The 27,688-nt window shown below is 40.7% G+C and overlaps 1 protein-coding gene across 11 annotated transcripts in view; it reads left to right on the top strand.

Annotated features, from left to right (window-relative positions):
* The window catches only part of MAST4 (microtubule associated serine/threonine kinase family member 4), a 550,957-nt gene that overhangs the window by 248,228 nt on the left and 275,041 nt on the right, over positions 1–27,688 (top strand). For 6 of the 11 annotated variants that reach the window (XM_078067252.1, XM_078067257.1, XM_078067251.1 and 3 more), the window contains one exon: positions 21,676–21,750. The exons of the other annotated variants lie outside the window; for them this stretch is intronic. In XM_078067252.1, coding sequence (XP_077923378.1) covers positions 21,676–21,750 — 75 coding nt within the window. The remainder of the gene's footprint in view (positions 1–21,675; positions 21,751–27,688) is intronic. 11 annotated transcript variants of the gene reach the window in all.

The following is a 27,688-nucleotide window of genomic DNA, read 5'->3' as shown; positions in this document are numbered from 1 at the left end:
TATTGTCAAGGGCTGGGTTCTGGGTGACCTTAACTATGTGTTTTTGAGCCATTCTGTTATGAATGTATTTTATGTGTTTTTTCTTAATTTTATGTGTTTTTATAATCAGAATAGGAAACTTAAATAGGAAAGAGAGGAAAAGCTATGTGTGAAATAGAGGAGACTCTCTCAAGGTCCATTCAGTTGTTAATGGGGTCCTTGGCAAAAAAGCATATTACCTCACAGGCATGAGGCAATTATTTGTAGTGGTTACATCAGCTGGAATAAAGATGTTAATTTAAGATTCTTGTCCCTGCACATCTTCTAACTCACTGCAGAATTCCAGGTAAAGAATTTGCCTGATTTGCTTTTCGTTGTTGCTTGGAGTCCTCCAGGGTCCAGGTTTCGAGCTTTTCTGTAAGAAAAGTGTCCCTTTTTCTAAACAGCTAATGTCTGAGATACTGAGAATGAGAGAAGCATAGAATTTTAAGTCCAAGAGAGAAACCTTACATCTAATCTAGCTTAATTCTTCATCTTTCAGCTAAGAACACTGAGTTTCAGGGAAATAAAGTGACTGAACTCAAGTTATCAAAATAGTGACTATCAGAATCAAAGCGTTTGCATTCATAATCTGTTCACTCTGCCCTCCTATGCATAGCAAATGCTTGAGTTCTTTTGTGTGGTTATATTGAACTTCTAAATATTAACTTTTTAAATAAGTAGTCTTTGCTTAACAAAGGATCCCATTTCAGAAAGTTCGTTAAGATCCTTGAGTGGATCTTCTGATTTAACTTAATTGCAAAAGCCTGTCCCATGTTGTTGCTCCCCCCCATCATTTTCTAGACTTTGAATAAATATTTATTCACTATTTCATTTTATATTTTAAGACTGTGAAGGCAAACAAAAATATCCTCAGGGGCTAGAGGCATAAGATACATCTGTAAAGCCAACTAGGGGCACAATAGGGAGTGGTGGGGACTGTGGCCAAACTGGAGAACGTATGTCATGCTTTAAGGGTATTCAAATTCCATTTTTATTTGGAAACCCTAAACAGAACATAACTGTAACCTTTGAACCTTGTGTTTGTGACTCCTTTCAAATCTAGGCTCATATATATGAATAACTGTAGGGATGAGAAGGTAGTAATAAGCTAAGGCTGCATAACCAGTGTGATAATTTCAGTCACATTCTGAAAAATAAACCTAGGAAGGGGAAGGCGATAGACTGCTCCAGGCAGAGGGCAGACCCCATTAACAACTGAATGGACCTTGAGAGAGTCTCCTCTATTTCACACATAGCTTTTCCTCTCTTTCCTATTTAAGTTTCCTATTCTGATTATAAAAACACATAAAATTAAGAAAAAACACATAAAATACATTCGTAACAGAATGGCTCAAAAACACATAGTTAAGGTCATCTGGAACCTAGCCCTTGACAATATATATATGTGCTACAGTTTGTATTATATATATATATAATGCATTTTAAGCCTCTTTTATTAATTTTTTTTGGAAAAAACCTTGTAAAATTGCTTCCCAGGCGGGAAGAATCTTCTCTTCAAATGGGGAGGGTTTCTCTTTCCCATAGAGGCAGTGTCTCTCCTCAGTGCATGCTGTACCTTTCCCGATAGATGGTAATCTCCATCTTCTATAATTTAAAATGGTTTAAAATCATTGTAAAAACAAATGAGACTTCAGCGGAGTATTCCATCTTGGCCCTATTTTTTCGTGTATAAGAACCATAATCCTACCTATTTATCTTGCTATCTACCTACATAAAGACTCAGCAGAAAGGCTGGGAGTAGAGAAAAGGAATCTAATACAGCATCATCTTAAGTAGGGTTTAATAGGAGAGCGGGTGGGGGCAGCAGTGTAATTGATTAGGCTGCCAGGCAATTTGAACCAACCCGTTCGTTACAAAGTTTTGTTACGCAAAATTTAACACTCATGGCATGAGCCAGGAGGATGCTGCAAGTAGCCTCAGATGCATTCCTTTTGTGCTGGCCATTGCTCTTAGAGGACAGTTTAATTTGTGTGAGACACTGTTACAGCTTGCTGTCTCTTTCGTTCCTCGGGAAATGACTCTTTAGAGTCACCATTTTCTTAATATGTTGAAAACCTGTGCTACATATCTAAAACCCTTTCTGTTTTTATTAGCACCACATATCACTGGATTATTGTAGCGTGTGCTCCCCTTCTCTCTGTTGGGTCTCTCTGTGTTCGCAGTATCTTGGTGCAGATTTCCTTCAGAAGGTTAACAGTAATTAATGGTGGAAAAATTCTTTGTAAAAACAGTTTCTATCTATACCATTCCTTTTGACTGTTGACAGATCTGCCAAGTGGTACCTAATTTTATTGCATTGTTAATTTAGAGCTAGAGAGGTTCTGGAGGATTACCTGCTCTGATCTCCTTATTGTGGAGCCTATTAAAGTTACCTGACACTAGCTAAACTCCTGTTATTTTAATGAATAACAGGTTCCGTTAATCGTTCTAGTATTGGGCTCAATGTGGTGAAATATTTTGGAAATACATAATAATAATAACCTTCCATAGTGTAATGGATGCCTACTAAATATTAGATGCTCTGCTCGACATTGTATGTATATTAGCCCTAATTCTCAAAATGACCTGGCTAGGCATTATTAATGCCATTTTATGGAAGAGGAAAATGAAGTGCAGACACATTCGGTAATGCTGGGACATCATCGGGCTGGTTTGTGTGGATATAAACCTGTATTTCCTTGGCGCTACAGTTTGTACGTAACCCCTTTGCCATGGTCTAGTCCTTCCTTACTACTCTGGGGTGATTTGGTGAGAGGGATTGGGCTGAGAGACATTTTGCATAGCTGATAGCAATTAATTCGCACTACATTTTTTCCCCCCAAATTAGAAACACAGCTAAATCTTCTACATGAAAGTATGATTGCAGCATAGATGTGCAAAGCTCAATTGTGTGCAGTAAGTTTACAAAAGTTGCATGGATATGTCTTGGTATTCTACAGAGGACACCCTAATAAAGTATAAATGACTTTCTCTCCCTAAACAGAATTGCCATTATATTCCTGTTGGTGAGTGAGGACAGGGGTATGGGGAAAATATGTTGAGATGAACAGTACAATACTGCCACATTTGAAATTGAAAAACAAACTTGGGTGACGTACTCTTCTTAACAGTGTCATAGTGGGTGGTGTCTTCTGGTTGAAGCCCACAGCAACTTTAACAGAGGATGGTTAATAAATCTTAAGTTCTTCTGTGATCTACCCTCCCCCTGCCCGCCCCATTCTGGTTCCTTTGTTCCATGGCCTTACTCCAAGACTGGTGGAGCGTCAAGGTATCCCTTCTAGTGCAAGTTAACATCTGTTAAAGCCATGGCTGGTTAAAGACAACTGTAGGGGTGAGAAGGTAGTAATAAGCATGTTTGATAAGGCTGCATAACCAGTGTGATAATTTCAGTCACATTCTAAAAAATAAACCTAGGATAAGTTTAATTTTTCTAGTCATATGGATTTGAGAGATCCAAGTGTGCCTGTGTACGTGTAAATTTTCACTGAAAAATCATTTCCCCTTATCTTTCTTTTTCTCTTTGTCCAAATGGGCCTATTCCTTTTAAGTATTCCCTGAGCTGTTTGTGATGCTGTGGGAAAGCTCATGGGATTTTTAAAAATAAACAAATAGGACTAAAGAAATATTTTATGGATAAGCAAGAGAATGCTCCTGCTTTTATCAGTTTGTTCTTTCTAGTTGGTGTCACGTGAAGGGGAAAAGTTTCTGTCACAAAAGATGAAAGTCTCACCTATGTAATATTAAGAAATATTTAAATGTTTGTCCTCAGTTTGCACAGTGGGTCCTGAGTCTCATCAGAGACTAAGAGGAGAATGTAGACTTCCAAGTAGTCAATTTGGAAAATGTTACAGAATGTTTGGACATAAAGTTTTCCAGCTCACTGCTTCACGGGCTTTTCTGCCTGTGGGAATAGTTTTTTGAATGAATGGAAGGAAAAGGCCTGATTCCTGTAAGAATTTTTTGTGGAGAAGAAAATTTTCTAAATATATAACTTATGTTTTGAGCAGATGGAACAGACCCTTAGGTATATTGCACTAAGCACAAAGTACATTAATATAGCAAAGACATTTAATTATATATTTAACAAACTGCCTACAGAGTCAGCAGAAATTAAACATTTATAACAAGTCATAGTTTAAAATAAGCTAGTGAAGTTGCATAAATAGGTTTACCAGGAATTTTGCAAGCTTGCCTTTTCCAAGAAGGCAGGGGGACGGTATCTTTTTTAAAGTTAACCTTGTGTCCACACGGTCTAGCACATAGTAAATGCTTATTTAATGAATATGGGTAGGAACTAGAATTAGACTTCAGACATGCTCTGTCTAGACTATATCCATAGCACTGGTGACTTTTAATTGTGGTTGGTGTGTGTGCTGTTTAGCCGTAGCTGCATAACACATCTTCCCAAAATGTTGCTGCTTCGAACAGACATGACATCATAGTTTTTGTGGGCCAGGCATCCAGATGCAGCTTAGCCGGGCGATCTGTCTCATGATCTCTCACAAGACTAAAATCAAGATACTGGCTAGAGCCACAGTTACTTCAAGGCTCGACTAGAGGAGGACCTGCTTCTGGTCAATAAGTGGTACGACTGTTGTTGGTAAGATTGAGCTCCTTGCAGGTTGTTGGAGCAAGGGTCTCCATTCCTAACTGGGTATTGTTGGGAGACCATCTCCCGCTCCTTGTGACGTGGCCTTCCCCACAGGGCAGCTCATAACATGACAACTCCACACACAGGGGGAAGAGATTTCAAAATGGTATGCACACCAGGCACTGAGATCACTAGGAGCCACTTTAGAGGCTGCCTACCAGCGTTGGAAAAGGGAGCATGTATGGACTCGGAGCCCCTCCACAGACAGAGGCAACCACTCCTACTTCAGGACATGATTATCTTTTATGTGCCTTGACATCGGCTCCTGTCACATTTACCGTGTATGTCCGTGTGTCTGTGTGTGTGTCTGTGTGTGTGTGTGTGTGTTCTTCCTCACAAGATTGTAAGTTCCTTGATGACTGGGGTCTTACCTTGTTTATTTCTGCATCTGCAGTACATACGTTCTTTGGCACTTAAGTATTTAAAAAAGAGTAGAACCCATGAATTAGAAAAAAGGCATTCAGAGCTGGACTAGATGGTTCTCTTTATTTGCCTCCTCTGGGAAGCAGAGCTGGATACAAGGTTGTGCGGGCATGTGGGAGGCATATGGAAGGAAAGGCAATCTGAGATTGCAGCAGTGGGCACTGGAAATGTCATTCCACGGGGACCTCCGGGACACACATCGAATATTGGAATATTTACCCACCACCAGCCCCTCTGCCCCGCTGATTGAAGCTTGTCCCTGAGGGATTAGCTCCTCCTCTCTCTGGCCCCTACAGGCTACCGTGGTCTTGGAGAGTGGCTGGGGCAGAATTAGAAAAATACACAGTGTGTGTGCATGTGCGTGTGCGTGTGCGTGTTTGAGATGAACGCTGTTAGCATCAGGTGAGTCTGAGCTTGCTCTGATCCGCACTGAAGGAGAGACTAAAATCGGAAGGGATGTAGGACGACTCTCAGGGACAGGATGCGAGGCAGCTACGGTGTCTGCTGCACGTGCGGGGCGGGGGAGGCCTGGGAGCAAGTAGGATCAGAGGTAGCCCTTGATGGTCAGGGTGGGAAAGTGCAGGAGATCACCGTCTGACCCTTACCTAGAATTTGAAGGGGTAAATCCTTTTGTGCGGTAGTTTCTCCAAGTTCTGTGCTATTTTATTTTACTGTTTCCACTTGAACGTAAGGAAAAGTAAGATACCGATCTCAGTTTTGAAGGGTTATTAATTGCCCTCACATGTGCCAGTCAATGTCAGTGCTGTCTGGAGGAAAAGATTAGAAATTCCGGTGTGTTGTCTTTATCAGGAAGACACATACTGACTGATTGCCTTTCTGATTTTAAATCTGATTATCTTTTTATCTGATTATGAATCAAATGCTGTGCATCGCACAAAGACAGTCCTTATGCCTATATTATCGTAGGAAAATCTTTTGATTGTGCTTTGTATGAAATTGGAATGTCCTTGTTTTGAATATTGACCTAGATGACCAGCAACCGTCTGTGCTTTTTTAAAAAAAATTGAAAAGTTTCTAAAACACTGCAAAGAATAGAGAATAATACAACACTTCTATACTGGACATCTAGAATTAAGACATGTGTACATTTTGTCCTTTTTTTTTCAGATAGTAGCTATAATAAAAGTAATTGAACATTATAACAAAAAAATAAACATTAAAACATCCATAACATGACTGAAAACTCCTTCCCAGGCCTTTGTTTCTTTATCTACCCTCCTTCCCAGAAGTAACCCCCCTTCGTAAATTTGGTGTATTTCCAGTTGTTTTTTTTTTGTCTCATCTCTATTTTGTAACTTTTTTTCACTCAGAATTTTTTTGGATGGATTTATGTTGATTCACACAGATTTCGTTCATTCATTTTAAATACTGGCATTTCATCTTAAGAATAGGCCACAGTTTCTTCTATCCTTTCCCTTAATAATAGACATGTCAGTTGTTTCTAAATTTGCTGTTACAGGAATGCTTCAGTGGACATCTGTGTATGGATTTCTTGCTTCCTGTATGTAAGGATGATCCAAGGGTGTGTGCCAAGAACCAAAATTATTGGTTCCTATTAGATACATATTTTCACCTTTAATAGAGACTGCTAAAACTTTTGTCTGTGTGCTTGAACCAATGCACAAGTCTACACCAGATTGTGGTTTTCTTTCGTATTCACCGCACCTGCTGTTTGGAGACCTTTTTTTTTTTTTTTTGACTTTTGCTTTTCTCATGGGTGTTAAGTGATTATTTTGCTCTCTTTAAAAGAATTACGCTAAAAGAGGTTATGTATCTTTTCATATGTCTAGTGGCCTTTTTGGGTTTCACTTCTCTAATTTGTTAGGTCCTATCTTTTGCCCATTATTTTTTTTTTATTAACTCCTATATTTTATGCATTAGGAATATCTTACTCAGTCTGCCCCTTTCTGTAAAGCTTATGATGTCATTTTGTCATATAGAGGACTTCAGTTATGAGGAAGTCCAATTTATTGATATTTTTTTGTGAATTTTACTTTTCATACCTGTTTAGGAATGTATATTCCTATTCATAGATTAAAAAATACCTCCCACTTCACTTTTTCTTGCAAAATATTTAAAGTTGTGTTTTGACATGAACTTTCTCACTCATCTGTTTTTTTTTTTTTTTTTTTTAAGTATGGTTTGTGGCGTGGATTAAATTCATATATTTTTCCAGGTGGAAAGTGAGTTTTTACTGTATCATTTATTGAGTTAGTGTATCTTTTCTTTGTTTGGTACTCTGTCTCTATTTTTACTACATTCCCATCTGTGCAAGGGTCTGTTTTTGGGTTCTCTAGTTGCCCCAATCTGTTTGTTTATTCTTTAGTGAACACCACATGATTCAATTAGTACGGTTTTAAAATAAAGCTTGACTTCTGTAGGGTAAGTCCTTTATTTTTGTGCTGCTTTTATTCAGAAGGGATTTGGATATTTTTGACTATTTAGGCTTTGAAGTGAATTTTAGAAACAATTTGCCTAATTCCACCAAAACAAATCTACTTGGAATTTTTATTAGAATTCCAGTGGCTCTTCAATTAATTTGGGTATATACGAGTCTTCCCATCCATATGTGACTTATGTCTCCATTAGTTCTGGTACTCATTTGTACCCATTAAACTGTTTTTATAATTTTTACTGTATAGATCTTGTTTATCTTTTTGTTTTGTTTTACAATGTTTTCTGGACATTTATTCTACTGATAAGTAACATTGTATTAATTTAAGGGGTACTGCATAATGATTTGATATATGTTTATGTTGTGAAATGATCACCGCAAGTTTACTTAACATCCATCACCGCACATAGTTTCTTTTTCTCATGATGAGAACTTGTAAGATATAACCTCTTAGGAACTTTCAAATATACAATATGGTGTTGTTAACTGTAGTCTCTTTGCTGTGACTTACATCCCCAGAACTTATTTATCTTCTAACTGGAAATTTGTACCTTCTGACCACCTTCACCCTTTTGATCACTCGCTCACCCCCTACCTCTGGCAACCACCAAACTGTTCTCTGTATCTATGAGTTTGTTTGTTTTGGATTGCATATATAAGTATATTACACAATATTTGTCTTTATGTCTGACTTATTTCACTTAGCCTATTGCCCTCAAGGTCCATCCATGTTGTAGCAGATGGCAGGATTTCCCTTTTTTATGGCTTAGTAATATTCCTTTCCACATTTTCTTTGCCCATTCATCTGTCACTAGACACTTAGATAGTTTCCATGTTTTGGCTATTGTAAATAATACTCAGTGACATGGGAGTGCAGATCCTCTGCGAGTTAGTGATTTTGTTTTCTGTGAATATGTCCCCAGAAATGGAATTGCTGGGTCATATAGTAGTTCTATTTTTAATTTCTGGAGGAACTTCCATACTGTTTTCCATAGTGGCTGCACCACTTGACATTCTCACCAACAAGGGTCCCTTTTGTCCACATCCATGCCAACACTTCTCCCTTATATTTTTGATAATAGCCTTTCTAACAAGTATGAGATAATATCTCATTGTGGCTTTAGGTTGCATTCCTCTGATGATTAGTGATGATGAGCATCTTTTCATTTACCTTTCGGCCACTTATATGTTATTACATCTTTTAATAGATGTGTTTCTAGATACACTACGGCTTTTATTGCTATCATGAATTCTTTTTTGTCCCTTTTACGTTTTCTAGTTGGTTATTGCTGGTGTATACACATACTGTTTATTTTGTATGTGATCTTGTATCTAAAATCTCTTTTGAGCTCCTTGAATCATTCAAAAAATAATGTCTGTAGGATCTCATATTTTAGTAGAAACATTGTCAGCTGCAATTAGAATACCTTCCCAATCATTTGCTTCATTGTTTTCTAACTGCATTGGTGGGGACTTCTAGTATGTTGTTAAGTCATAGCAATGCTATATCAACTTCTTATAGTCCTTAATCTTACCTTTTGTAATCACTGTTAGACATACATTAAAATTTCTTTTTTTTTTTTTTTTCAAGATTTTATTTATTTGACAGAGAGAGAGAGAGGGAACACAAGCAGGGGGAGTGGGGAAGGGAGAAGCAGGCTTCCCGCCAAGCAGGGAGCCCGATGCAGGGCTTGATCCTAGGACCCTGGGATCATGACCTGAGACGAAGGCAGACGCTTAACCGACGGAGCCACCCAGGCACCCAAAATTTCTTATTCTGCTCTCCATATTGGAGCTTTTTGGCCTTTTGGTATTCCTTAAAACTGTGCTACGTTTGGGTAGCAAAATAGTGGAGTTGATGTTGGCTTCATACCTTTATTTAAGATACAGGTCAGTGGCTTCCCTGATTCTTGGTTCTCTCTCCCAGCGCCTTTGTCCTTCTTTCCCTCCCCTCTTCCCCAAACCTGGTACCTTCCCCATAAACCCTCCTCCTCCAACAACAATAGGACCAAATTAGAGAGCTTTGTCTTGGCTAACTTTTAATTCATTGACATCTTTAGGCTATGTTACAGTTTTCTAAGGGGCATTTTTGTCTTACCATCGATTTTTATCAAATTCAGAGATAATTAGAAAGCAGTGATACTAAGGAATGAATTAAATGTAGCCACTGGGAGCCCCGTGAAGGCTAGTTACTGAGTGTGATGTCATATGAAATGAATGACTTAAATACAAGGAGGAGAATATCTCATATCTCATGGGGACAGAATGGTCTGTGAGCCTCTCATACCCTTCAGAGTGTGAGTGGCCTCAGTGGTTGCAGGGAGAGCATTGTGCTGCCCTGCATACGGGCTCTTTCCCTTAGAAACTGGGACATCGCTGAGATTGCAGGGCACACTGTTTTAAGACTGTCCTAGAATTGGACTTACCATAGAGTGGTAAGGTTTTGGTTTTAGGAGGTATTTGTGTGTCGTTTATAAAACATCTCTGACTGCGTGAGGTCACTGAACTTAAAAAGCCAAACTGATTAATCCATACTGCTTTGAATAACTCATCGGATACATCTAGTTACTGATGGATTGTGACCTGTGAGAGGTTCCTTGGGGGTAGTGATCGAAAGCAGGGCTCTGTGGCCCATCTGTCTGGCTTTGAATCCCAGCACCGCTTCTTAGCAGCTCTGTGACTTCAGGCACATTTTTTAAACCTCTTTATATCTTATGTTGTCATCTGTAAAATGGGCATACTCACACTGCCCAATTTATAAAGCTGTTATGAGGAATAAAGTAATTAATACACGTAATGTCCAGCAGAGCCTTGCACACAGTAGGTGTGACGTGTAACTGTTAGGTATTTAAAAACTCAGGTTCACAAGAATATTTATTCTCTTCTATGGACCTTGCAGTTTGATTGAGACAATAAAATATGCGATGCTGGTTTTTTGTTGTAGTGACTGCACAAGAAGAGAGGTTCACGTCTGGAGAGGTGTAGCTCATGGCTGTAAGTGATGGAATACCCCTTACTCCTTCAGGAGTGAGGATAAGGATTCCTTCGGGATTAAGTGTTAAGGAGTTAAAGACAAAAGTCTTACAATGTTTCTTTAAATATCTGTTTCAGCTGCATAAGATTAGCACATTTTTCTTGGCAGAGAACACCTTTTCCTTTTTTTGCTGGAGTATTTTTTTTTTTTTTCGTCCGTGGCCTTGTTTTTCTCCCCCAAACACTTCCTCCGAGGCTTCTGTCTTTCTGTCATCTGCCCGCGTTCTCTGCCCCATGCTTCAGCCCTTCCCTCCCACCACTTCCCATCGTCTGACTGTAAAAAAAAAAAAAAAAGAAAGAAAAACAAAACAAAACATGGATTGTTTAGCATGTTTCCTTCCTCTTTTGCATTCCTGTGGGTGTCTGGGACAATCAGAGTGGAAGTGCCCTCAAAGCATGGGAAAGTCACTGTGTCACTGGGGATGGACGTCGCTTTTAGAGCGCAGGCAGGATACATGATGGATGGGGTCCCCAGACGCAGTGCCAGGGTCTGGTGCTCGGAAAGCAGGCCAGGAAGCCATCTGCTTCTCGACTCTCGTCACTGCTCAGTTATTTCCAAAGAGCTTATTGAGCTCAGGATTGGCCTTATCTGAGATCACTGGAGGTATCGCTCTCTGGGATTTCTTCATGTGAGGACAGGGAATATGAGTCATCTGTGGTCTTCCCAAAGCCTGGAATTCCTGGGTCTAAGCTCTGTTGCTTTGCTTACTCACAAATGGAGAAAATACTCAAAGTCCTCACAAAATCAGTTACATGCAGTTTATAACTAGAAGTGAGCTGGGTGGTTGTTAGAGACACTACAAAGCAGCAGTTAAGAGAGCCATCACAGTACCTTGAATGGCCAGCATTTATCTGCTGACTCATGCCAGGCATGTTCTGGAGAGGTCACATCCTTATTTCTTCTCACACCCTCTGGAGGCAGCTGTTGTCTGTCCCATTTGACAGATGCAAACGTGTGGGTGTTTTGGACCTTTTTCACCATGATAGAGTGCCTTTCACATCTGCTCTATGCACCTCACAGGCCAGAGCGTAGCAAGGAACTACGAGTAAAGAAGCCAAAATGCAATTTTTTTTTATATTCTCCAGATCAAAGACGGTTTTGGTTACAGAGTAGAAGATGGAATTACAGCACGATGACTTGAACTTGAGGATCCTTCTATTTGTACCTGTTTAAAAGTTCATGTCTTCTAAGCATCCAGAGCCTTCTTAATGTGAGAGAGTGACGAGATGACCTTTTATTTGTATTCCCACTCAAGGATTTGTAGCGAGTACGCTTGGGGTAAAAGACGCAGTTGTCATTGTGTTATGGGTTAGCGGTGTTATATCAGGTTTCCATGCTATAATTATGATCGGGGTGGATATATAGGCCCTTAATCTGTTTCACCCATGAATCTTTGAGGTAAGCAACTGCCAGAGAGGTCAGTTGAACACCATCCTACCTCAGTCTGCAAAGCCGGGCTGCTTTTCCCTGCGTGGGCCCCTGGCCATTCTCCCCATGCCTGCTAGAACAGATGAAACAAATCAAAACAGCTTTGAGGAGTCTGGTGCATCCCCCTGCTTAATTTAAACCCCAATCAAGTCTAATTATCAGAGCCATATTACTTGCTGGCAATAATTTGCTTTGGGTACAACTCAGAGCTATGTTTAAAACTTTATTTTGCCTTCAGAAAATTGGTTTACTTTTAAATTTTTTCCCCCACATTTCCCTGTGGAAAATTGGTTCTCTTAATTTAGGTATCTTGTAATTTTTCTCATTAAATGTGTGGCATGTGATAGCATTAGATTTTTTTTCTAAGTTGAAGTGACTTCAGTGGGTTGACATATGTGCTGCAGTGTAATTGTGCTGTGTTTTTGGAGCTCAAGACAGTAATTACATCCATAAACTTATTGTCTATGGTAAAATATGTTAACTGGCCGTTGACATAAAATTCATTAATTTGAATCAATATATAATGTTCTGAAATGCTCTAACAAAGGATCATTGACTGATGGGTAGAATACAGTCAGAGACCCAGACATTTCTCTATGAACAGCAGTAAGCGTAAACATTTCCAAATAGCAAGTCAATACTGTGATTCCCAAAACACACATAGCACTAAGACTACAAGCAATTTGAACTATGACAGGAGCCCAGTAATTGAATTTAGTTCTTTTTAAAACAGGGTCTCCTGGGGCGCCTGGGTGGCTCAGTTGGTTAAGCGACTGCCTTCGGCTCAGGTCATGATCCTGGAGTCCCGGGATCGAGTCCCGCATCGGGCTCCCTGCTCGGCAAGGAGTCTGCTTCTCCCTCTGACCCTCCCCCTCTCATGTGCTCTCTCTCATTCTCTCTCAAATAAATAAATAAAATCTTTAAAAAATAAAAATAAAATAAAATAAAATAAAATAAAACAGGGTCTCCTGTATATTTTTGATCTGTACTGTACTGAGCTCACGTTCCTAGAGGATCTTGGAATTTCAGACCTTTGGATGCATCATGCCTACTCCTAGGGGTGGGTGCTGAGGTCCAGCAGGGCTAAGTGACCGGGACCGGCTGCCATCACCCATCCGGGGTGGGAGGAGACTGGCCCTCGGGTCTGCATTTCCCACTGGCCCTCAGGGTGCCAGAGCCCCCTTCTGCAAGGAATTTTAGGGGATTCAGTGCAGACTGGCTTTTCTCCTTTCCTAAGGTTGAATAACTTTAAAAGGTAAACTCAAGTGTACTTGGGCTGGGAAGTGATTTTGAATTCAAAGTAAGAATTTCCTCAGGAATCCAATCCCAGGATTTTCTTTTGACTTGAGACTGCAGCCCTCAGAATATCGCATTTCATGTAAGACCTTGACAAAGGCAAAACCCCCGCCATTAGATAACGTGGTGCTTTACAGGTAATACCTAGATCACCCCTTCAGTATTTCTGGGAAGCAAGGGCCCAAGAAGAAAAGTACCACTTGGCTTCTCTGCTTAAATTGTTTGCCTCTGCTCCCTTCAAACACACAGGCACGTCCATCGAGCTTCGGTGCTCATGTGTGTACCGTGTGCCATTCGGCAACGGCAATTTTTTTTATGGGTAGTGGTCTTTTTTTCTGATTCCAGTATAGTTGACATACAGTGTTATATTAGTTTCAGGTGTTCAGTTTAGTGATTCAACAATTGTATACATGACTCAGTGCTCATCAGGATAAGTGTGCTCTTAATCCCCTTCACCTATTTCCCCCGTCCCTGATGCTGAGTGATGTTGAGCATCTTTTCTTGTGTCTGTTGGCATCTGGATGTCTTCCTTGGAGAAATGTCTGTTCATGTCTTCTGTCCAGTTTTTAATTGGGTTATTTGTTTCTGGGCTGTTGAGTTGCATAAGTTCTTTATATACTTTGGATACTAACCTTTTGTCAGATGTTATTTAGCAAGGGAAATTTAAAAAAATTTTTTTAAAGATTTTATTTTTATTTATGAGAGAGAGCACAAGCAGGAGGAGGGGCAGAGGGAGAAGCAGACTCCCCGCTGAGCAGGAAGCCCGATGCAGGACTCTGATCCCAGGACCCTGGGATCACAACCTGAGCTGAAGGCAGACACTTAACAATTGAGCCATCCAGGCGCCCCTATGCAAGGGCAATTTTACAGGTAGAACAGCACGTGCTGTTTCAGAGTCAGGACTGGGCCGGGAAGAGAGAAGGGAAGCAGTCCCTGTGCTTGCTAGTGTTAACTTTGGCTCAGTTGCCCTGTGGGTACTTTATAGCCTCTCTTTGACTTCCAAATCAGTTTGTACCTCTCTGCCTTTCTCTCTTTCTCCTCTTCCTCTCCACCCTCTTTCTCTCCCACTCTCTCTCTTTCCCCACTTCTCTTCCTTTTACCTCCTCTGTCTTCTCCCTACCTCTCCACTTTCTCTTTCTTTTTTCTTTCTCTTTTCTTCCTTTCCTTTCTTTCTTTCTTTCTTTCTTTCTTTCTTTCTTTCTTTCTTTCTTTTCTTTTCTTTTCTTTTCTTTTCTTTTCTTTTCTTTTCTTTTCTTTCTTCTTCCTCCCTCCCACCTCCCTTGCTCTCTTTTTCTTTCTTCTGCTCTTCCCACTACCCATCTCCTCTGCAGACTTGCATCAAAGGGCTCCATGCTCTTTGGTGTCAGGTTGGGTTAGGCCCAGTGGGCAGGAGCTTTAGAAGCAAGAAGGGGGAATGGAGAATACGATAGAAGCCATTCTCTGGCTTCCTTCCTGTGGCATTAGCCCAGCCTGGCTGAATGCTCTTTTGAAAGTAAGGGCACTTGTCAGGTGACCTCTCTACCTGGCTCTGTCCTACACTTTCTGGAAGCAGCTTCCTCCCTTTGCCTCTTTTGGCCTAGGAGTGAGAAAGGAGCCCTACTCCTTTTACTTCTTTGTAAATAATTTCACTATCCAATTTTTGTCTCAAACCACCCAGTCTGAGTTATGCACTCTTTTTGCTGCAGGAACCCCGGCTGAAACATTGGGTATGAATGAGCTGGTATAATTGTGCATCATGTATATAAATTTGCTTCATTTGTTGGTTTGATAATTATTTATCCAGCATCCATCAGGTGCCAGGCAGAGAATAAATGAGACCAAACTCCCAGCCTTGTGGAACTTAGAGGGAAAAAAAAGATGAACACATACATGTACAATATAATGTCACAGAGTAGTAACTGTTAAGAAGTAAAGGAGGAGAAGGGGAAAGGGAGGGGTGGGGATGGTCTTTTAGGGGAGGGGGCATTTGAGCATTCCTGGATACAGTGAATGGGCATGCTTTGCAACAATACTTGTAGGAGTGTTTTCTAGTGAAGGGAATCACAGGGAACATGAGTTGGGAATGTGCTTGAAGAGCTCTAGAAACAGCACAGAGACCAATGTGGCCAGAGTGGAGTGGGAGTTGGGGTGGGGCGGGGAGCATAGGATCCAGACAAGTACCCAGGGCTGGGTTTTGCAGGCCCTAGAAGGACTTGGTGTGAGAAGAAGGGAAATGGACTGGAGGGTTTGGAGAAAAGGAATATTGCATATGTTGTACAGGGTGGCTTTGTCTGCCACTGGGAGCATAGACCCTGCCAACGGCAAAAATAGCAGAAGGGATGTGAGGTATCACTGGATTCTGGATGACTTGGATGGTGGTATGTGTTGAATTGTCTGCCCCAAATACATTGAAGCCTTAGCCCCTGTATTTCAGAATGTGATGTCGTTTGGAGACAGGGTCTTTACAGAGGTAATCAAGTTAAAAGGAAGTTGTTAGGGTGGTCCCTGATCCAGTGTAACTGGTGTCCTTATAATAAGGGGAAGTTTGGGAACAGAGGCAGACCTGCATGGAGAGAATATAGCATTTAAAGACATAGGAAGAGGAGGGTCATCTAGAGGTCAAGGAGTGAGGCTGGGACAGATCCTTCCCTCACAGCCCTCAGAAGGATTTGAGCCCTGATCTCAGACTTGGGGCCTCCAGAACTGTGAGAAAGTAAGTGTCTTTTGTTTAAGCCACTCAGTTTGTGGTAACTTCTTATGGCAGCCCTGCAAATGATACAGATAAGTGGCTTGGATGAGGTGGATAATGGTAAAAGTGAGAATGGTTGAATTTGAAATATGTTATGAAATGAAAACCGATAGGATTTGCTGATGGATTAAATATGGGTGAGTGGGGGGTTGGTATCTGGCCCATGGGAACTGAGATTACGAATGAGAGAGCAGGGTTGATGCCAGCTCATTGGTTAGAGCAGTTGGGTGAATGTTGGAGGTACGGGAGGATGGGGATGAGGTCCACTGAGGAGAGCAGGTTTGGGGGACAGAGGACAAGAATTGGGTCATGGGCTTGTAAAATTTGCAATTTTGCAATTTGCTTAACATCTCAGAGTAGTTAGTTGGGGTTGGGGGGGAGATGTTGTTAGGGCAGAGTCATAAATGCTGGTTTGTGGTCACCACCCAGCCTTCTCTCCAGATACCCACTGTGGAGCCTGGGCTTCTCCCTGCCACCCGAGCTGGGGTGGGCACCACTGGTTGTGCACGGATGAGTATAGTCAGCACACAGAGATTTTTATGTAGTGTTCAATATAGTTATCTTAATATATATTAGAAAAAATGTAACTGGGGCACCTGGGTGGCTCAGTCGGTTAAGCGTCTGCCTTCGGCTTGGGTCGTGATCCCGGGGTTCTAGCATCGAGTCCCCTTGGTGGGCTCTCTGCTCATCAGGGAGCCTGTTTCTCTATCTCCCCACCTCCTGCTTGTGTTCCCTCTCTCACTGTCTCTCTCTCTCTCTCTCAAATAAATAAATAAAATCTTAAAAAAAAACGTAACTGGAACAACAAAGCCAAGATTTCAAGATAGTGTTACTTAGGCTATCATTAAAAATTGAAGTATTTAATTTTTTTTTAAAAAAGAGCTGTCTTTCAAAATAATTAAAAGAATAAATAACATACATAGTAGATGTAACAGCAGACAAGGTACTTGGATATGGGAAAAATTACTAAGTGAATGATTGAAGTTTGGGACACACCCTAAAGCATCAGGGTCTGAAGACTGCAGTCTTATCACAGTCCAAGAGCCGCTAAAACCTGCTGTGGTTTTGAACTGTAGGTCAAATCCATGTGATGTGGTAGCTAGAGCCCGGCATTTGTTTAAAAAGAAACTAGACTAGATGAGCAAATAGGGTGCTTTGCTCATGGTGCTGTCACGTGTTGTTGAATGATGTGAAATCTACTTCTCGCCGAGCATCACAGTGACAAAAGTTAGCCACTGTGTTAGGGTTTGCTTTCACAGGTGAGAGTATGCCTTCCACTACCCTATTTTGGTGACTCTTGAGCCAAAAGTTTGAAAGAAAAAGAAATGATGTACTTTCATCTTTACAAGGTTATGAATTATAGAGGTTTTCATAAATGGTAGTGGGATTAGTGCCATGGGTTTTAGAATTGTACGATGTCCCCATCGAAAATGTGTTCTCGCTTCTAAGGGGCACATTTCTTTCATGTTCATTTGGGTTTTTTGATCCTTACTTTGATATGCTTGGTAATTGTTAAATCTCCCTAGCTTGTGAATTCTTTGAATCAATTTATTTTCACGGAGTTTCTTGACTTTGTGTGGTCCTGGATTGCTTGATGGACTTGAAGGGTCTCCTTTACTAGAGACTCTTTGCAGGAGCGTTGTTGTATTTTAGTCAGCTGTTTAGCAAGAGCTTCAGTTGGGGGTGAAATGTATTCATCTCAGACAAAAGGATGTCTCAGAGTTTGGTGAAAAATTTTATTACCTGAGAATGCATGTGATTCTTGCCAGAATTAAAATTGTTTTGAATGGACTTTTGGGAAGTTGTCTGGGAGCCCTTGAAACCATTATGTTTATTTTGTTTGTTTTCTTACATTAAAATATCTAGGCTGGAAATGTCCAGTGATAGTTGGTTTTTCTTTTTTACAATAATGGGATTAATGCCAAAATTACAGATACACTGCATTTAAAACTTGTGGCTCTAATTTTGAGATAGAGTACTTTATACATGACGTAAAGTACTAGTTACTTTAATAATCCAATGCTAGCCACTAAATTCACCGGACACCCATTAGTTCATGCCTGATAAATTGTTTTCCACAGAGTATTCTTTTAAGAGTGTTTGTGTGGTGCAAATTAGGCTAAAGTACTATGCTATCAGGTCTGTAATGTTTAGGGAACAATAATTTCTTTAAAAAGTATGATCTGCAGTGCTAAGGGATGTTTATAATTTCTAAAATGACTTTCTTAACAGGAGAAGGCTTGATGAAAGCATTTAGCACAGAGATGAAATATGTCTTGTTAAGTTTCCAGATTATGCACATGTCAGCACTTCCTTTGTCATTTTTTAATAGTTTATTTACATAACCGAGGGCTGCTACTTTTATTAGTGGTGGTTATCAAAGCAAGAGGATTTTGGTTAAGTTGACCTAAGCAATATAATGTACTTCTGTTTCCACGAAACTGATGGTTGAGGCTTCCACCCCTCCTTCTCCTGCCCCCTCCCCTTGCAGGTAAAGAGCCCCTATTTACATATGTAAATAAGCTGCTCCGTGGAGAGCCCCCTGGGCCACCCAGGTCCGATCTGTTATTTTGCTGATGTTGATGGAATTTGCCAGGAGGTAAATGCTACCGGGAGACTGATGTCTCAGTCTGGAATGACAGATACCAGAGTCTGAAGGCTGTCATTTTGGAGGAACAATGGCCTCTTGGGACTCAAAGTTTGGGAAAAGAAAAATGAAGTCACATATTTTGCCTTTAACGTTAGCCTGAATAATAGAATTCACTGTTTTTCTTGAGCATGGAAAACTATATGTACAATTTTTTTTTATATAAGATGTTGGTTTCCTGCATTACCGTTAATAAGAGGCTGTTTGCTTTTTAAAAAATGTCAAGTATTTCATAATTGACTTTATATAACTGCTTGTGCTCCAGGATGAATCGTTTGTATTTCCCCTGGTTGTGTCAGGGAATCTGCTCTATAAAAAGACTGGAAAAAGGAAAGAACAAGCTTTTAAATGAAGGTCTCCCTAAAGTGAAGAAGCAGGCATGTCTAGTTTCTAATGCATTAAATTCTTCTCAAAAATTTTTATCCAGTACCTAGCTATGTAGATCTTTCCACAAAGCCTCAGTATCAAACTGATTCCAGAATATGTGAGTAACTGACCATAACTAACTTTTTTTTTTCCAGTGGTAGAATACAATGCAACTATTCTATTGAAAATTAAGATTAGTTTAAGATATGAGTCATAGGAAGGAAAAACTTGGTGTGAGCTGTTCACAATTCCTTTATTTTCACTCCATATGCAATTCATTAAAATGACATCAATCCTCCAGGCTGTTCTTTGGTTTCTATTAAGATGTATTACTAGAATCTGTGTAAATGTATTGATTATTTCATACACATATTTGTTCACTGCAAGCAGACCATTGCCACAGATTCATTGTCCTTGATGGTAAATGAGATAAAATGGAAACCAGGTTTCAAAAACCCAACTCCCTTCCCCTCACCCCCCTCCTTGAAGGATGTGCTTACTCTCTTTAAACTGGCCTTCCACAGGGGTGGGAGTTTAAGATTCAGATTCTAGTTTTAATATCAACATCTGCCCCCTGCTGAGTTTATGGTGCAATTAGCTAATTAAAAAAAAAAAAAATTTTCACCTTTCAGTCAGAAGAAGAGCAATAAACCACAGGCCTAGGATTTAGTTAATTTGCACATTGACTGTAATTGTATATTTAACGCCAAGATTAATTTCTTTCCTCATAAGTGGAAGCCTGGCACTGTGCATTGGAACTCTTAAATCAGTTGTAATCATTTCATAGGGAGGTTAATAAGGGCAGATAGATCTCCAGATATATTAATGAGGCTATTTATTTATTTATATCTAATGCCTTTTTTTTTAGGGAGAAAAAATATTAAAACCACTTTCTGATAAGCCATTAAAGTTAAAGGAGAATTTTCAAATCCAGCTAAAAAAATAATCTCGTAATTTAAGAAACAAAGAGTAAGGGTGCCTGGCTGGCTCAGTCCATTAAGCGTCTGCCTTCCGCTCAGGTCATGATCCTAGGGTCCTGGGATTGAGTCCTGCATAGTAGGGCTCCCTGCTCAGTGGGGAGCCTGCTTCCCCCTCTCCCTATGCCCCTCCCCCCCCACGCTCTCTCTCTCTCTCTCTCTCTCAAATAATAAGTAAAATCTTTTTTTAAAAAGTATAAAGCTATTTCTCCTGCAAAACTATTGATTCTTTTGAGTGGGAAGTCATACATTTTGTGTTTGTTTTTGTTTTGCCAAATATTCAGTGAATTAATGAGCATCATTTTTGCTGTTAAAACTTCGGTACATTTTCTAGGTCAGCTGAGATTTAAAACTTATTTCCTTGGATTCTTTCAGAAGAGAGTAGGGAAAGAATGCGTGTTGGCAGGGCAGTTACTAGGAAAATCATAATTCTGACTTGCGGTCTGCTGCTTAATGACATTTCCTTTTTGAAAGGTAAGCATTATACTTTGGACACTGAAGTAGTGATTGTTGGTGTTTCAAGTGGATGTGATTGATCCACGTGTTAAAAGTAATAGAGCTGTTATTCCTAGAAGAAAAAGAATTCTTAAGTATTGTAATAAAGATAACTGCATTCCCACCTAAGTAGAAGGTCCTGTACTTTGCTCTGTCAACAGAGCTGAGCTAAGGCTAACACTCATGGGAGGGGCGTTCTGCTCCCTGTGTAGTCTCTCACTTGGACCAGGGGCTTTAAGCCCAGGGATTTTTTGAGACCTTCTCTCTGTTGCTTTCATTTCCTCATCACTCAAGTTGATTCTCACAGTGGATCGATCATGTTTGCTTCTTAAGTTCTTGAAAGAATGGAGAAGCGAAACTCTGTACGATTTATGTGGACCCCTATTCTAAATTTGCCCTTTAAAATAAAATTTCTTGGAATTTTTTTTGGGGGGGGGTGTATGTGTTTGGCATGGAATAAACAATGGGGAAGTGTTAAGTTTTTCTATGGGATCCATGTGTCCTCTATATGTAGAAGAGCATTAATGGGACTGGTCTAAGGAAAGACCACTCTTCTACATAGATTAAATTATTAACTTAATGCTCAGTCTCTGTTGGTGCCAATAAAATGTAATTGCATTCAGGGACAGAAATTTTGGTGGCTGCCAGACACCAGGAATTCAGCCTGGATGGTACAGAGAGGCGGGAGAGTTTTCATGTTTTTGAGGAAGACGATGACTCCCATGTCATTTTGGTGATATCCACATGGGTCCCGAGTCTAACTCTTGTGAGAGTTGCCCCTTTAATGCCTTTTGCTCTTCCAGGGAGATTGACTTCATGTTCAGGGAAATCAGGTTCCAAGTCTCCTTAGTATCCTTAAAATAGAATTAGAGACAGTGTCAGATAAGGGAAGAATGAAGATTTGATGGGAAATGTCTGGGTACTGGGCTGTGTCCATAAAGTTATTACTCACACGTGTATATATCAGGCTGTTTTTAACAAAAGGACTTGACCATGGCATGCACTTCTGTGGGGGAAAACGTGTTTTTATTATTGGATATCGGCTAAAAGAAACAAGTACAGTGCCGTTAAACACTGTCCCTCTCCCTTTTCTGACCATTTCCCATCATCCCATGCCCCACCTTCTCCCCTTCCCATCTCTTGTTCATGCCCCATCTTCCATTCGCTGTCAGGAAGGGCAGTCTCCGAAGAGCCATTTCAACTCAGCGCGACATCGGCAGAGACTAGTGGACCCAGCTGCTTCAAAAGTGAGTGTGTCCCGCTGCCCCAGGCGGCACGTGTGCATGGTGGTGTGCCCCCTCGGTGCCAAAGGAGGTTGTGGGTTTTTATACATGCTGGTGTATTTGAAGGTCTTGGAGGAAGCAAAGTCTGCTCTATTAATTCAAGACCGTCCATACCCGTGGAGTTCTGGGTTTAGCAACCAGCTCTGAGAACCAACAGATCCCTGATCGGTAGCGTTTGCTGGTTTCTGTGGATATTCTTACCACAGCCCAATTTCAAGAACCCTGTGACACGACCAACCTCACAGCGGGGATAAGAGAAGCCTCCTAGAGCACTATTACCTAGTTCGTCTACCGTCCAGATGCAATGGACATAAACCCTAGTAAAACGGAGCAGCATAATTAGGAAGCAGATCGGTTTTGAGTGTCTTTTACCTTTGTTTTCAATAAAATGTATTTAACTGTACGTTTAGATATTTTTAAATCATAATAACGGCTGCACTTAACAACAGACTTATACCACTCCTGAAAACGTACAGCTTGGTGAGGGTGGGCCCCAGAGCCCCAGTTATGTGTTCTATATCTGTTGAGAATAGTCTTAAGCCGATGCAGTCATGCTCAACTCTTCACTTGATCTTAGTCAAAAGGCCAAGAAGTGATGGGTCATGCTCAACTCTTAGGTTCTGTGTGATAAATAGCAGTAGCCACAGAAATGTGGGTGAGGTTTTGGGTAAAGGCTTGCTAATCCCACACACCTCAAGTAAGTCACGGGCCAGTTTTGCTGTATATGGACTTTCATTGAACACACACGTACAAGCAGATAGGCACAAAACATTCCTATAGCCACCAGTCATCTAAACCCAGTGAGATCCCTGCTCTCTGGCCTTTTAACTGCTCCAGCGGAATCTTTTTGGAAAGTTCCACTCAAGGTCGAATACCTGACGACTTCCTGCGGGCAGGGTTCTCTCACCTTTGTAGCAGGCGTCAAACAACAGGGCTCCTCCGACCTAGCTCCTGGACGGGAGGCCGTGGAGCATTTGGTCATCAGGTGCCAGTGTTGAGGGTACGTACAAGTTACAGGCTGCCCGAGAGTCGTAAGCCCTGGTCATGCAAGGGTAAAGAATGTCTCTAGGTTGATTTTGCCCACTTACCTTAAATGCCACTAGTTCCAACAATGACAGCCTGTTTGTACCATCCGTTATGCCCATCAGGAAGCCACTGATTTTGATTTCAGCGATGAAAACCTATTTCATTATGCTATTTGGCAGACTCTCTAGTGTTGACCGAAATGTAGATACCTCTTATGTAAGACTAGTTGACCACTCTGGGGGAGTAAATTGTGATCAGGGCCACTGACTATGTATAGGGGATGATTTTAACCAATACCTAAGATTACACTGCCTATGGTGAATATTTGAAAGTGGACTCCAGATGTCATAACCCTTCATTAAGTGCCTAGGGTGCCGCCTCCCCAAGCTCCTCCGGACAACTCATTTTGGCTCATAATCCTTATGATGGAGTCATGGAAGTTCTCTTGGTGTGTGAGGGGAAGAAATAAACCAGCTTTGAATAAGTTGGATGGTTTCATCATGTTAAGAGGTGAATTTTGCTGGAGTAGACACAGCTTGGAGTATACCGGGTCTTTCTTGGGCCACACCAAAGAGTTTTAACTGATGAGGTACTGAAGCATCATGCTATACACAGCATGGACTTCCTGGTCTCTGGTGTTCTAAGGACTCCACTCAGCATGTGCTTTTGTTCCTCTTTCTCTTTTCCTGTGTTCATTTCATTCTCCCTTGGCATTTTCAGAAATACTGTGCCCCACCATGCAGTGCATTATAAATCACACTGTAAGTTAGCTGATTTTCTTTCAATGGTAGTGAGAGTCTTTTTGTTGTTTTGTTTTGAGCAAGAATCATGGGTTGTTTTTTTTTTTCGGATAGACTTTAAGAGGAAGTTATTAAACTCCTGTAAAGAAGTTATCTGGTGCTTTAATGTGTATGTGAATAGGTTCAGCCATGTTACCAGGTAGGTTTTAAAGGTCAACTCCTTTTCTCCCCAAAACACTGCAGTACTCGAAATTTTAGAAGGGCCTAAAAATCTTTTCTAACATTAGGAAGTGATAGGGGAAGCCACTGTTAGCTGTGTGGATATGTTACCTGGACAATAAATAGCAAATGGAAATGTGCATCTGTGTAGCCGGTGACCTTTCATTATAAGCACATTGCTTTAGAATCTGCACTGTATCATTTTGAATTCAATAACCCGAGCTGTAGTAAAGAACTCTTGCAAATTATAGGTGCCCATGTTGTGGGGGTCAGAAACAATTTATGGTAAACCAGCTGCCAAATCTTCTGAGGGCATTGATTTTGTTCTGAGTCGGTATTGTGTAATCTCGAAAGAAGTGTGATCAGGTAGAAATGTTTAGTTTTCCTATAGCAATATGGAGTGGTGGAAGAGTAAAGTAGACTGTGTTGTGCAGTGGGCTTTGCCATCAACCAGCTCTTGGGTAGCCACTTAACACAGAGCCTCTACTGCTATAGATTTTCTCATCTAGTTAAATGAGAGTATATGAAATGTTCTCTTAATCAAATTAAGCAATTATTTTTATTTTCCCTCAAGGCTATTTATAACGTCACTTTACCATTTAGTCTGAGATTTTTGAATGCCATTTCTCAATCCTAAAATCCCTCCACCAATGACATCATTCCTCATTACTTGCAAAGCATTATTATTAGGCGGTCCTCTATCCGTGTCTTCAGTGGAAGTTCATTTTTAGAACAGAATTACATTAAAGCTATGGGGAAAATATGGACCAGACATAAGGGGATCATTGTCTGCTCAAGGAGTTGGCTTCCCCCCCCCCCCCATAGCCTGGATTTTTTTTTTTTCTCTCAGTCTTAGAAAGCCTTTTGTGCTTTAAGTATAGGAAAACAAGCTTTTAAATCTGTTTTATTTGAATAAGAGTAAAGGGTTAAGAAGAAATCAAAGGTAAGTAATGTGCCTCTGATTGGCTAAGCTTGTCCACTGGGAATTTCTAAATAGGCTTTCACTTTCAGAATATGCTCACCTGTCTGTCCCCCAGTATGAATGCTGTAACACAGTAAATGAACAAAGAATGAAGCAAAGTGGGCGATAGGAATAATAGTTCAAAGACCACAGAGCAGTTATTTGTGGAGCTGGTAAAGGCCTCTGTTAAATAAAAATCAATTTGATATGGAAGCATCAGGGACACGATGTGGGGAGACGAGAGGTACACAAGGAAAGAACACAGGAGAGTACAGAGGATTACTTTTCAAATCCTCTGGCATTTCCGCACAAAAGGATGATGAAGATTTATTCTAGATGAGCTGTCATTTTCTATCAGAAGCTTTGCTGATCCAGAATAAATAGGTTCATAAAGATTGTACTTAAAATTTGAGCATGTGAGGGTAAATAGTGGTAGGCATAGCATCTAATAAATTTCAAAACCAGAAGGTATTGTAACATTCTATCTTCCTTTAAAAAACAAACCAAATGACCTGCATGCACTGATTATCCAACTACCAAAAACCCGCATATAATTCTAAACTACATTGTTTTAGTCTGCTTTAGGGCCTGAAAATCCTTTTGACTAATTCTCAGCAATTTTTCTACCTTTTTCTAATGAGAATAAGGTTTATAAAACCTGGGCTCCCCTGCTGGGAAAACCAGCCCAGAGCTATCTCAGAGCAGATGGTCTTCTTTTCTCATGACCATAAACATTTTAGGATTGATCCTTTTTTTTCATTTTTTACCTATCTGAAGAGTAAATGTCTTTGAGACCTTAGAAATCCACTGTTCAGAGAGGAAAAGAAGCTACACTGACCAGAGTTCACGGTTGCAGAGATGAAGTGGAATGATGGCAGTGGAAATCAGGGCATTGTGTGTCTGTCTGCAGTAGCAGAAGGAAATAGGTTGATTTTTGAGCATTAAGGGCTTTGGTTTTAAAATGTCTACATTTTGAGCTTTGTTATGCATTTGAGTTTCTGGATGGTAATTAACACCTTCCTAGTCCCAGGAATTTCAAGTGTTAAAGAATAATTTCTTTTTTGGAGGATGTAGTACTTCTTACTCTATTTAAGGATGTTGGAAGAGGGGAAAAGGGTTGGGAAGACCAGTTGCCATAATTATTCTCAGAGTATTTTAGTCACATAAAGCGTACTATGTAATTTTTTTTAACCAAGGCTTTTAGAGGTGGTAGATTTCTATCAGAAATTTTCGAGGCTGTTTATAGTTTTTGTTTGTTTGTTTTGACATCAGTCATCTATAAATTACCTTTGGTCCCAGTTAAAAGGGGCATGAATCCATATCTGAAACTTACTAGCTGTGACTTTGGGCCAGTTACTTACTCATGCAAAGAAAGCCTCCGCTTCCTCATCTGAAAATGGGAGAACAAAATAATATCCATCATACCAGATTCTTTTGAGGAGTAAATGAGATAATGGATGAAAAGTTTTCCCCACACAGCCAGTTAAGGAATATCAGACAAATTGGAGCGCTCCTTTAAATTATGATTACTGTTATCATGGTTACTACTTAATAATTATTCAACTAGAATTTTTCTCTTATTTTGTAAAATAAGGGGTTAGGACCAGATGATCTTTTGAAGTAAAATGTCTGCATTGTTTTGTTTTTTAAGATATTATTTATTTATTTGACACAGAGAGAGAGAGAGAGAGAGAGAGAGAGTGTGAGCATAGGCAGGGGGAGTGGCAGGCAGAGGCAGAGGGAGAAGCAGGTTCCCCACAGAGCAGGGGGAGCCCGATGTGGGGCTCGATCCCAGGACCCCGGGATCATGACCTGAGCCGAAGGCAGTCGCTTAACCAACTGAGCCACCCAGGCGCCCAAAATGTCTGCATTGTTAAAACTGTGTTCTACTTACTTATGAAGGTGTACCATGCACTCAACAGTATGTTAGGCATGAAGGAATAGAACTTGCAGGATTGGGTGCTTACCTTCAAGAATGTAATAAAATTAGCAAATAAATAAAGCCGAGACAATAATAAATTATATGGTAAACAGTATCTGCGTGGTATTGGGTATTGATTTTGAATTGAGGGAAAGCTGTGAGCGGCAGTCAGAAAAGATTTCCTAGAGCTCATGAGTTTTCTTCTAGTTCTTGAAGGAGGAACAGGACATTGTAAACAGCATGAATGTAGAGGTGAGCACTCCATAACGCACACAGGAAAGCTGTCTGCCGGACCGGAATGGAGGGAGTGTGACATGAGGGTGGCGTGGAGGGTGCGCCCTTGACGTGACCCTCCATGATGGGATGCTCAGAGGCTTTGAGATCAGGCAGATGTGGACTAGCTATGGGACTGAGCAGAAGCCTCTTCTTTCTTCATCAGTACGCTGGGGCAATAACACTATCTCCTTCATTAAGAAGGTTGTTGTACTGAAATGTCTGGTACAGCCAGTCCCCAGAGTGATAAGGCTGTCTGGGGGAGTAAACTGGCAGCTCTTAGTTAAACTGGGCATGGTCTGCCCTGTGACCCTGACATCTCCATCTGGAAAAAGGGGCCTGTGTCCGAGGACGTGTGCCCAGATGCCTCTTGCAGCACTGTTGTTGCTCCAGAAAGTTCGGGAGTATCGTGGGTGTAGACAGTTTGAGAGGGTGACTGGGAAAATAGGATGGATGCCTTCCTGTAGCGTCCAGCAGGTCGAAGAAGCAGCCTGGAGGCACGCAGGAATGAGGACAGAACCAAAAGCATGTCACTGTGTGAAAACAAGTTTAGAAATTCAATTCTGTGGTACCACACTTTTATCATCAATCAAAAATACATGCACACCAGGGGCACCTGGGTGGCTCTGTCGGTTAAGCACCCGACTCTTGATCTCAGCCCCGGTCTTGATCTCAGGGTCGTGAGTTCAAGCCTCATGTTGGGTTCCATGATTGGCATGGAGCCTACTTAAAAAAAAAAAAATAGATGCATACCATATAATT

Source organism: Halichoerus grypus, chromosome 2, assembly GCF_964656455.1.
Source record: "Halichoerus grypus chromosome 2, mHalGry1.hap1.1, whole genome shotgun sequence".
NCBI classification, from domain to species: Eukaryota; Metazoa; Chordata; class Mammalia; order Carnivora; family Phocidae; genus Halichoerus; species Halichoerus grypus.
Note: the sequence above shows the minus strand (reverse complement) of the source record. Positions and strands in the feature narration are given on the sequence as shown.